At 43.2% G+C, this 12,486-nt stretch overlaps 1 protein-coding gene across 5 annotated transcripts in view; it reads right to left on the reverse strand.

The window, feature by feature from the left end:
* Window positions 1-9,522: 9,522 nt before the first annotated feature.
* The window catches only part of ep400 (E1A binding protein p400), a 28,094-nt gene continuing 25,130 nt past the window's right edge, over window positions 9,523-12,486 (reverse strand). For 4 of the 5 annotated variants that reach the window (XM_026320798.1, XM_026320795.1, XM_026320796.1 and 1 more), the window contains 4 exons: window positions 12,011-12,186; window positions 11,227-11,376; window positions 10,929-11,003; window positions 9,523-10,641 (listed from right to left, as the gene is read on the reverse strand). In XM_026320798.1, coding sequence (XP_026176583.1) covers window positions 10,318-10,641; window positions 10,929-11,003; window positions 11,227-11,376; window positions 12,011-12,186 — 725 coding nt within the window. In that variant the 3' untranslated portion in view covers window positions 9,523-10,317. The remainder of the gene's footprint in view (window positions 10,642-10,928; window positions 11,004-11,226; window positions 11,377-12,010; window positions 12,187-12,486) is intronic. The other variant, XM_026320797.1, reaches the window with a different exon arrangement.

Genomic DNA, 12,486 nt, shown 5'->3' on the forward strand with positions numbered 1-12,486 from the left:
TTCTCAAGAATTTAAGTCACCTCCAGAATATCACACACAGACATACACATTAGAAACCCGCCATCTGACAGCAAAATGGCACTGAAGTTTCTCTGCAGGACCTGTTTGACTTTTTTCAGGACCAGCAGGCACATAATTAAATATTGCATTGTTAAATTAGAGGATTTTTTTTTTGTAAAAATATTCTGTCAGTGCTGAAGAACAGAAAGATTTATGTCTTCTCATACATACCAGCCTCGAAATTACTGCATGTTTTAGCAGGCAAAATGTTAACCAGTCCTCATGTTCTGTCAGCCCATGCTGCTCTGAGAAACCGCCTGAATGAAACTCTTTCACAAACACATGCATCCACCAATGTATAAGCAGAGACTCTTGTATTCCCCAGTTGTACTTATTCACCCACATATTTACATTTTCTTGTTCACTATTCTCTGTTGTTAGAAGAAGGGATAACTGGCTAGGTCTGCGCTGAGCTGGGCTTTTGTGTACATTGGATGAGTCAGTGATATGGAAGAGAGGCAAAGGTCAGGACTGTCAGTCTGAGAACTGTGACAGGATTTATGGATCTCTGTGTGTCAGAGGAGAGGCTGCTGAGCAGTGTGTGTGTGTGTGTGTGTGTGTGTGTGTGTGTGTGTGTGTGTGTGTGTGTGCGCACACCTGGTATTAGACACACTGGAAGGACCAAAGCCTATTTGGACACAGTGTGGGGGGATTCCTAGCATGTGGCCCCCATCATGGATGTGAAGGTGCTCACTTCATCTTGGGTAACATTTAGGCAACTAGTGGGTAAGTTTTGGGTAAGTCTTGAGAAAATTAATATAAGCCACCCTTCTCTTTCCTTGCACTTAATTCACTTTATTTCAGACTCTTCATCAGGCACAGTATTGACCTCAGAGAAAATGTGCTAATTCTTACATATTTTAGATGAATTAGAAAATTTGTGATTAAGGTGCTGGTTACCTAAAATGTTCAAGATATAGCTGCAGCTAGATAAAGATAGCTCTGACACCAGTGTTTGCTTTATAAGATGCATTGAAGCGTTTCATGTTTCCACCTGACTGGTTTTAAGACGAGAGCCCTTGAACAGGACCTTACATATGTATACGAGATACAAAGCTAAAAGACTGAGGATGAAACTGCATGTTTGATTCATCGCTGCTGATCAATGTTGAAGACATGAAAAGACTGTCTGATTCTTTTGATGCCTTTCTTTTTCCTTGTGACCAAAAATCTATTGATGCGGCTTTGAAAGTCTTGTATAAACCTACTGTTACACCGTATACTTTTACTATTACTCTGTGTGACTATATTATTATGCTAAATGTGAGTGTGAATGCGTACGTGCAGGATGTAGGACTACAAAATCCATTTTCAGTTTGTCACTGTCTTGTCTATAAAATGTCTTCAAATAATCGGTTTTGTCTAAGCAACAGTCCAAAAACCTCAAATAATCAGTTTACAGTGATATAGACACAGAAAATCTTTCACATTGGAAAAGCTGAGAACAGAACGGTGAAGGACCTAAATGATTACTTGATTATTAAATTTGCTGGCAACTGATTTTTAGTTAATTAGCTGATCGACTAATTGTTTAAGCAATAGAATATCTATCTATTTTTGTGGCAGTCAACTGCATGTGTTTGCACTTGGAGAAGAAAATAAGCACCTGAAAAAAAAAAAAAAAAAAAAAAAAACCTACGCACTCTTCACACTCCAGTCATGCTCCAGTATTAATAAAGATATAAATAGGTGTAAGAGTTTGCATCGCTGGAAATGAACACACTAGTAAATCATCCTTCCTTTCTTCCTCCTAATATCTTTCTTTTTTTTCTATTTCCTGACCTGTTCTTTTCTTTCAGCCCTTTCCAACATTTAAGGCAGGAAAGGAAGCCCCTGGTCCAGATACTGGGCCCCATCGCCTCATGACACAGCAGTACTTGTGCGTGTCTCTGTCTGTGTGTGTGATTTATGTGTCTTGTCCAAAGTCAGTGGGAGCTGGAAGCACAGACCCCCCTCCATCTTCTCCCACTCTTCCAACAAGTCTCTCTGAAAATGTGTGTGAGAGGTTTGAGGGAGGCTCCCCCTGAGAGGCTAATAAAATTTAGTAACCAACTCGAGTCAATGAAACTATGGTATGCTCAGCTGACAGCAGGAACACACATCAGAGCCAGAGAATCCCCTCACACAGAAACCTGCATGTTTTCATTTCTCATACCTGCACTACCTACACTGCACTACACACAGTAACACCATCACTGCTTCCTCTGGCATTAATCTCACACATTTATTCTGGTCACTCTACTTGCAGGGAGGAATCCACCAGGACGTCTCATGTTGCATATCAACACTTCCATTTGTGCAGCACGAGGCTTAAGTAGGTTAGAGGCAGGCATGCACACTCCACTTTCGTCTCCAAGGCTTCCAGGCGGTAAATGATTCTGTCAGAGAGACTACTGCTTGTTATCGACGTGCTCGCAGGCTGAAATGCTGTGGGCACTGCAGCAGCTCCTGCACATAGCAGTGCAGCCTCTGCTACCAAACAGCCATGGGCGATCAAGTTCATTATGGATCAGCTATGTGTGTTCATTCCAACATGGCACACAGGAAATTAAGGTCAAAGTTACACTAGCATGAGCTGTAGACATGTGGAAATAATAGTCATCATTGACGGTAATTAACACTTCATGTAGTACAGTGATAAACCAAGACTTTATAGGCATGAGAGCTGATCTATGAGGCTAAACATACTCACAGCAGTGCTTTATGGAAAATACTAATACCTGGATGCTACCATACTAACATAAGATAATTAGAACTAAAGTGAGACTGATGGGAATATCATTAGGTTTAATATTGTTAAACCCAGGCCATACACCCAGTTAATAGTCATATAAAGACAAAAATCTCATGATGACACTAGGAGAAGTCAGATCACCAGAAACTCTAGGATGCATCCTCTAGGAACTAACTGACAAACAGATGTTCACAGGATAAGTGAAAATGTTGACATGCTGGTGGTGTTATAGAATCTGCCTGCATCTGTGACTCCTCAGGCTGGTAGCTGTGCAGGTGTGTGAGATGTGTGGATGCAGTCAGACCAGAATAACAACACAGAGATTAATGGCCCCTGTTCCTCTGCATTGCTTAGACTCAGAGTATTTGTGACCATGATGTGCGCATTGGGAGCATGTGTGTACTGTATATTTGGGTTGGTGTACGGTAAGTGAGGCCCCTCACACACACTGTGACATTTATAGAGAAAGCATACTGCACAGGGGGGGTTGAGTGGTTTTCAGAGTAAAGGCTGCTAACTTGTATGATCCATGTGCCGTACCTGAGATGTCTGACTGGAGCCCCACACACCCTCACCCTCAACCCTGGAGGCAAACATGTGACAGTGAATTCCATTATCTCCCCCTGTCTGACCTCCTCAACTAACACACATTTCCTCTCATGGCCAAGTCTGGGCATTGCCCAGCTTTCCACAAAAAGATCTATCATGCACCAAGCATGTCCGCATAGAACAAAGATAAACCACACTGAGGAAAGCTCCTTGGGTTTCTGTGTTTATGTGCAGAATAATAACATTAAGTGTGCTTGGTAGTAAATCGACACTAAACACCTGATTCCCATGGAAGACAATTTAAACCATGTGCCCACTGTCACACTGGAGGTAGGAAAGTTGCTGGAAAAGCAGTGTAGTCAAAGTTATGTTATGATTTCTAACAATATATATATATATATACAATAAAGTTATATATATATATATATATAATCACATTTTTGAGAATCTAACAAAAATAGCAATTTCACTTGTATAACTTTATGTATTAATGGATATGATGAAGCTGGTAAGACGCAAAGATCATGCAATTTTGTTTCAATTAGTAAGTTCCACCATTGTGCGCACATTATACATTGAGTGGGATTCTTAGCCTCACTAATGACATGGCTTTAGTAATGGCAATAATCCTGATTATAATAATATGATATTGATGAAATTTTATATAGACCTTTAACTTAGTCCTATTAATTTGGTTATTCTCTAACTTCTAGAGCCACCAACAGGTTTCATTTATCCTCTAACATACTACTAATGGTTTGATATAAGATTTTGTATAGACATCCATCCATCCATCATCTATACCTGCTTACTCCTTAACCAGAGTCACAGGGATCAGCTGGAGCCTATCCCAGCTCCCTTTGGGTGAAAGGCAGGGGTCCACCCTGGACAGGTCCCCAGTCCATCACAGGGCCACATAGAGACAGACAACCTCACACACTCACACTCACTCCTATGGACAATTTAGAGTCACCAATCAACCTGACATACATGTTTTTGGACTGTGGGAGGAAACCAGAGTACCTGGAGAAAACCCACACAAGCACAGGGAGAACATGCAGACTCCACACAGAAAGGCCCCTGACGGGTTTTGAACCTGGAACCTTCTTGCTGTGAGGCAACAGTGCTAACCAGCCAGCCATGGTGCTGCTCAGATTTGCATTGATATTCATTATTTATTGATGATATATCTTAAGAACAACCTCTACTGCTAATTAGAAAATGCAAGTAGCAAAGATTCTGAACATGGTAAACTCAATGCCCATTGTCATGGACATGCCAACAACACTCATAAGCTAATGTTTTTCCATGCTGAGGGAAGAAGTCTCTGGGACCCCTCTTTTGTGTCCACAACACCCCACAATTAACAACTACAAAGTGCTGTTTAACACAGAGTTGCATAAAATGTTGGTGAAAGTGAGAAAGTGTGTTTTGAGTGTGTCTTTGCAATGGAGAAAGCTACTCTCTAACCTCGGAGCACTGACATACCCACAGCAACAAACCAGAAGAGGTGGAGCTGATTTTGTTTGCTGGGTGGCTCTTTTGATTGTTAATTAAAGTTTAACACAGACTTGCATTAGAACATGTAATAATATGAATTAGGCTCCATGAGTCAGTACTGTTTTGACAGAACATCATGGAGAGGATTGTTGCTAAAAAGGCAACACCTTCAGAACTGATTTTCTTTGTATTGCATTAGTGCATGGCTGACTCTATTATTGCACACCAGCTGAAACGTTTTCAGCTTTTTGGAATTTTACGCCTTTATAAGTGATTTTACAGTAGAGAGGGTACAGGAAGAGATGGAAAAGAGAACAGTGGGGAATTTATGAAACAAAGATCCGAGGCCAGGCTGAACCCAGGGGTGCTGGGTTCATACTTGTTGCCTTAAACCCATAGGTCAGCCCATATTTCCACTTCTTTGCCATGCTGTTAGTTACTGCTATTGTAGCCTGCTATAATCTGACCTATAACAAGAGTGTGAGTAAGCAAGCAATAAAATGTTACGACTTATCAACCAACACCCACATTTTTATTAAACACACATTGATTGTTCAGAGTAAATGCAGTTTATTCCTTGACAAAGCTGGAGGCTGTGCATAGTGTGTAAACAATGGCTCACCTTTAATAACCCTAAACATACACATTGCCTGTAGTTGAATGGGCTGAAGTGATGCTGAAGCACTTTCTTGGGTCCCTCTGGACATTATGCCAGCAGCAGAAGGCTTTTTACACAGTCTACATTATGAGATGTGGAGGAGGAGGAGGAGGAGGAGGAGAGTCTGCAGAGCCATCTACGGGGGCGGATCAGGACAAGATCAATGGGAGTGACAGGGAGTGCAGGAGGCAGCAGGAGATTCAAAGTAGGCCAATAAATAACATCCTAGTGAGACAGCAACTGCCTCCCCCTCAGCCACCGCCGTCTCCCCCGCCGACTGGGCCCCCTTGATTACTGGCCTTAGAGAGGGGGGATGGAGACCCCCTCTGCACAATACACCTCTCATATGGGGCTCTTACTCACCTCTTGCCTCCATTTGTTGGACATTCATCTTTCAGAATGTGTGTGAGTTTGTTTAGGGGGTGGGGGCTTAGTGGAGGAGGGATGGCACGTACTGGTGGAAACAGGGATGGAAGGAGGTGAGGGTGTGTGTGTGTGTGTGTGTGCATGTGGTGGTGGGGTCATCCATGGTTTTCACATCGAACACACACCCATCTCCCTAAACACCTTTCTATACTCTATGCCCCCCACCCCAGGCCACTAAGCTCTGCACTTTCAGGGACGGCGCTGGGTGGTTTAAACATTAGCCACTTTGCCTTTAGCTACATAGCAGCAGAAAAAGAGCTTGTCGTCTTTTCAGTCTGCATCAACAGTTCTTCCAGAAACCGAAAAGTCATTTTAGTTAGCACGGAACAGCCTTATAATGTTTTCTTCTTCTTTAGTCTGCGGAAATAGGCTTGACTTTGAACTTTTTTAGTCATACCTGGGGCTTGTCACAGTCAGTCTGTTGGGCCTCAGTTGGTCTGCCCCTTTGGTCAAGGCTGAAATGTCTGAATAATTATTAAATCCATTACGCTGAAATCTTGTCCAGATGTCCACGTTCCCCAGAGGATGACTCCTGATGAGCTGGGCAAACCCCAGACTTTTCAGCCAGATCCGTTATCTGTTCTCTTTTCTGTCTATTTAATGATCTGTCATGAACTTTGGTACAGACACTCTTGCTCCACTAAAGATGGTTCCAAGTATCTTTGGTGATCACTTCATTTTTCCTTAACATTGTCAAACAACAAGATCAAAATTTATATTTGTCAAAATGATTTGCCTTAAATTCTAATGAACAAATGTTCATGTTAACCCAAGATGTTAAAGGCGGTGACTATGTCACATGTTAGCATGCTGATCAAAGCGTTTAGCTCAAAGCTAAACCTGCAAAGGTGCAACTATAATGCTGATTCAGTAGAGTATGTCATTATTTCTCTAAGCACTAAGCAACAGGACGGGCATTCAGGCTAGAGAGTGAGGGGCTTGTGTTGAGAACGCTGCTGGCACTCGGAGCAGGGCCACACCTCAGCCAAGGTTATCGCCAGGAGTCAGAGCGGAGACAGAGATCCCCTTTGTGGTTCACAGCCACAGGCTTACATGACTGTCATAGCACAAAACGTTTGTGTGGAAGATGAGGGCATTGGAGCGTAGTGAGCTGGCAGAGAGGAAGAGAGAGAGAGAGAGAGAGAGAGGCAATCAGGCTGAGGGAGACAGAGAGACATTCACAGAAAATGAGTGGGAGGTGGGTGCACAGACAGGCAGGGTTATACTGTAGATCTTTGTAAGTTTTCAAATTGCTGAGTGACAAATCCTGTCACCATGTCGAGGGAAGTGGGGCATGTCAGCTCCTGTGCTCTCTCACCCCATCTTCAATAAAGAGCAATTACCAGTGGCACGTACACCCCTACAATCATCATCAGACCTGTGACCAGTAATAGACCTGTCCTGTACCCACCTCAGGAGTCTGCTGCTTGTAGGAAGCTTGGGGAGCACAGGGTGATGGCTAAGGGGAGCAAAGCCCTCTCATCATGGAGTGGAGGATGTCACAGAAAGCTGTTACCCTCATTAGTATGGATCAGGAAGGCAGCAGTTTAATATCATTCAAAAGCTCATGTGGCATATTTCTAACCTGGAAGATGTGTGCTGCATGCAGTGTTTGGCACAAACCAGCTCCACAGGAATGAGTGAGTGTTAAACATCTTGCTTAAGGGCACAGGAGCAGTGTGACATTTACTTACGGCCATTCATGCTGAAGAACTGTTTATTCTGTGTGCTGTTTTATGTAAAGGGAAATGAAAGTGAGGCACGTCTGAAAAGCTGTATCGCCAGTGTGTGCTACATAGACCATTGTTTCACAAGCCCTGTGATTTTGCACTAAAGGGGTCGCAGTCGGTTGCCATGGTAACCGTTCAGCATAGATGGCCTGTTTCTTTTCCAATAGCGGCGATCATCAGCATCATTAACAGGGAGCCCCGAGGGCGGTGTGATCAGTGCCTGGCCAGGACATTAGAGAGCGTGGGGAGAATGACAGAGGAATTGGACTTTATCGTCTGCAGGGTGCAGCACTGGGAAGAAAAACCTCCATGGGCTCCTTCGCACCTGGATGCCCCCCCCCCCCCTCCGCCCACCCCATAACATGCTGAGCTTGCCTCTGCATCTGTTGCCTTCAGCCCTGCTTGTCTCTTAGGCAACCACAAAGCCCTCACTGTTGTCTCTTCAACACACGTAGCGGTTGTATCATCCTGATTACCAGAGGCTGTCATTCACATGGCTCCCCTGCTCTCCCACATGCTCTGGGGGCTGTTGTTCATGGTTCTGTGCAAATGAAGGAAAACACACAATAGTAAAACAGCAGCCCTCATCCAGCAGCTCACACATTTGACACTCTTCAGAGGCTTTAAAGACCCCCTGAGGTAAACACTCATATGGCTGGTGTCTGAGCAGAAAGATGAAACACACTCTGACATCCTCAGCAGCCCTTACCCTGCATTGCCTGCCCCACACTCCTCCTATTCTTTTCTTGTTTGCTGGAAATAAAGATATCAAAATTCAACTCTTCTTCCTTCAGGACCTTCTACATACTGAACTCACTAAATGTGTCAGTTTGACTTTTCTTGTTTCTTGGGTTCAAATCAAAGCAGAAACACTCTGCATTTGCAGGTTTACACTTGTGTGTGAAAGGTGCCGTTAGCACCAAACCTTTTTCTGCTGCAGACTGACATTCAAATAGAAGGTGAAAATGACTACACCAGTGTTTACATTTCATTTTGTTTCTGTCGCTTTCTCCATCCAGTGCACACACAGAGGAGCTGTGAAGCTGGTGACATGTATAAATTGAAGAGGTGTGATTCATCTACACCCCTGTAACTGCATAATGGCAGATTGCATGAAGTCTGCCAACGGGTCGTCCCTCCAGCTCTAATAAAATGTAGAGGACCATCTTATTTCTGACCTTCATGTTGTTCAGTAGAAAAAAAGCTCCACCTCTAACACCTGTTTTCAGTGGACGCTTTGCCCCAGTAGAAATGAGAGAGGCTGTGCACAGGGATGGAGTGATGTCCAGGCCAAAGAATCCAGCTCTGCCCATCTGTTCATGCCTCAGCCCCCTCTTCCACCTCACCTCCCTTGTTTAGTGGTGAACGTGGACTGGACACCGAGTGCCAGAAGAGGCTCGTGATGGGAACTAAGGAGCAGATGGGAAATTTCAATGGGCTGGAAAATCCAGTGGCAGGACTTCTTCAGAGCGGGTGCAGGGTAATACTGATCTCACAGTGCCCCCCTGTGGACAGATTGAAATATGCAACACTTTTTTAAAAAAAATTGACATTTTCTTGCTAATAGTTTTCTTGCTTGTGAGTTCGCAAAAAAAAAAAAAAAGGGGCTAAAACATGAATATTTAATATAACTGGCTGTATTAATCCTGAGCTTGTTAGCCCTTGGATCTGAATTTGAAATATATGTTTTTTATAAATTATATTTAATTCTTTCAGTGTATCTTTATTTGAAGACTGTGGGGAGGCATGATGGACGTGGGTCTTAAACACCTAACTAGAACCACTCAGCTATCAGGGTTTCAGCGGACATTTGTCACCAGTCAGTAAATACAATCAAGGAAGACGCTATAAGAATTCACAGGATGTCCAAGTACTTACAATGGATTTAATGAAAAACAATCAAAGGAAAAAATGAATTTATGTATAAAAACAAAACACTTTATTACAATTAGGCTGAAAAACCCCAATGAAAACACAACTACTTTACAAGTACAAATGTTTTTCTTGATATTTACATTTTTTTCTTTGATGTCAATAAAAAAAAGACCATTTATGAGAAAACACAAAATATTAAGGTACATGTTTACAGTGTATTTGCTGCGATAAAAAAAAACAACAAATGACTAAAGGAACGTGCATTACTCACCATTTAGTATCTATAGACAACAAAGAAAATTAGACATAAGAGAGACTATTTATGAATACACGTATTCAAATGAACAGTTCATTCCCCAATGCAGAATCACCCTACAGATATCTGTTAAGCAATATTGTCATCACTTTGGAGGCATGACCATCGTGCCTGTCGCTTAATGGACTGGGCAGCAGTTGTGGGGATAGTTGTGGTCATTTCAAGACGCATTCCACAGATCATCAATCAAATAAAGAAGTGAAGTAATAGTTGAATCAGCAATGCAAATTAGAAATCTCATCGGAAATATGTGTAGATGTGCCGTGACTGATCTTTTAGCCAAAATGATGAAATGTGTTATGCTGAACATGTTTATGCTAAGAGTAAGATTAGAGGTAAAGGTTTGGTGTGGGACATATGTCTCTGCCCCTCAGCTGCTGTGGGTTCTGTAAGAATGTTTCAACAAAACTTGAGTATTGTCACATACATGTACTGCAGAAAAATACTTTGTTTCGTTCGTGTGTGCATCCTAGCTGCCACCACCTGTGGGCTTGGCAGGAGTTTTAGCCCTAATACCGGCCTGGCGAGCTTGACCCTTAGTGGGCTGCTGGGGCTGAGTGGGCTGCTGCCCCGGAGACTCGGCAGCAGAGGGTGCCGCAGGCTGCTGGGCGGGGCTGTGGGGGGGAGGCGTCTGGATCTGGGGCGAGGTGACGTTTGCTGTCATCACTTGCTGTGGGATAATTTTCTGCTGGACCACCTGGGCTGTCGCTGTCCCAGCAGGAATCATCGGCACCTGAACAGGAGCTGATGTGGCTGCTTGGGTCAGAGTCACAGTCTGAGGCTGGGCCTGGATCTAAACAGGAACAAAACACAAAGCAATCATTAGATTCTCTTTAATGGTTTGACGTGTTTCGTTCCACTGCATTTAAAAAGGAAAGTAAGATGTAACGCTCATGGCGAATCACACCCGAAAAAATGCCACCTGTAGTGACCTTTAATCTCAAACCTAGAGGCTCTGCATGAGGACATGAGCCTTATGAAGAAGTGAAAAGTCTGAGACAGCGAAGAGTTAACCACATGTTCAAGTGATCAGCTATACAGAGGTGACGTTCAGGCTCAATGCTGGGCCTACACCCCTACCTGCTGAGGAGAAGACACAATTTGTTGGACCACAGTGGGTTGCTGCTGCACTATTTGTGGGGGCATTTTAGTCACCTGATAAGAGAGGTAAACAGGAAAATCTCATAAACACACAGTTCCTGATATGCTGCTTATTTAGGATACTTAATGTATGTTGCTTGTCATGTCTATGCTCTATGTATGCACCATCTCACCAAAACAAATTCCTTATAATGTGAACCCCTCACTCATTTGGCATAAACCTGCTTCTGAAATATTGCCAATGCAGCTTTGACTGACTGACTGACTGATGATGTACCTGGATTTGTTGGGCTCCAGTGGCTTTCTGAGCCTGCGAGATGGATGTCGCAAAGAACTGGGTCGTCTTGAGTTGGGTGGCATAGGTCACCTTCTGCTGTGTCTGCTGTGTTGGCTGGGCTGCCTGTACTGTGACCTGCTGGGTCCCAATCTGAAGGAAACAAAGCTACTATTAGTACAGTAATTTCAATGGCTATCATCCTGACTTTTCTACTGACTTAATATACTTAAGCAACAAAAAAGTATCTCACAATGATAGACATATTAAAAAAAATAAAAATAAAAAGACATGTATGTAAATCTGTTGATCACTGGTGAGTTAGCCTTTATGCTGAAGCATGTTAATCACAGTTTTTCAAACTAAACTTATCTGTTATTGTTATTCTTATGCATCATTTATGTTAGCCTGGTATATTAAAAGTGTACTGTACTGTAAACTCAAAAGCAAGCCGCCTTTGTTGAAGCTCCTGATTTTATTTAATTAATTAAATACTATAGTATTACTGAATTGCATTGCATAATTCCTTTGCATCACCCAATCACATCGTATCCCACTGAATTGCTGAGTTGAATAACACCGCATAATCATTGGGTTAAATCGTATTGTACTGTCCGGGTAGTTGCTGCATCAAGTATCTTTACTGTATCAGATCACTGGCAGTGTACTGGGAATCTCATTGTATCAGCCTCACACCAGACCAACCCCCATGTATACACTCTCTCTTCTGTTGTGGATGGAGACTCACCACATCCTCCTACCACATTCCCGGTTTTGGTGTGTTTACCTTCTGCTGTACAGTGGCCTGTCCTTGTGGCTGCCCCACTTTTTGAAGGGCTGTAGCTGCTGCCTGCTGATGCTGCTTCTTCATAAGCAGCTGCTGGACTTGCTGGACCTGTTGGACCTGCTGAACTTGTTGGACCTGCTGGACCTGGGAGAAGGACGGGGTCAGTACATGACCGCCTGCCAGAGAGGAGGAAAAAAAAGCTGCTGATTCAATTTATTTGTATAGCACCAATTCACAATAAAATCATCTCAAGGCACTTTACACAGAAACCCAACAAATCCCTTATGGACAAGCACTTGGCAACTCTGGAGAGGAAAGACTCCCAGAAAAAACCTCCAGCAGAACCAGGTTCAGTTTGGAGGCTACCTGCCTTGAGTAGATAGAGGAGAGAGAAAAGAACAGCAACAAGAAACAAACAAACACTGTGCAGGTTGGTGGGGGCAGTAACTGCACATCAGCAACAACTCAAACACTGT

The sequence above is a fragment of the Mastacembelus armatus genome, chromosome 9, assembly GCF_900324485.2.
Source record: "Mastacembelus armatus chromosome 9, fMasArm1.2, whole genome shotgun sequence".
NCBI classification, from domain to species: Eukaryota; Metazoa; Chordata; class Actinopteri; order Synbranchiformes; family Mastacembelidae; genus Mastacembelus; species Mastacembelus armatus.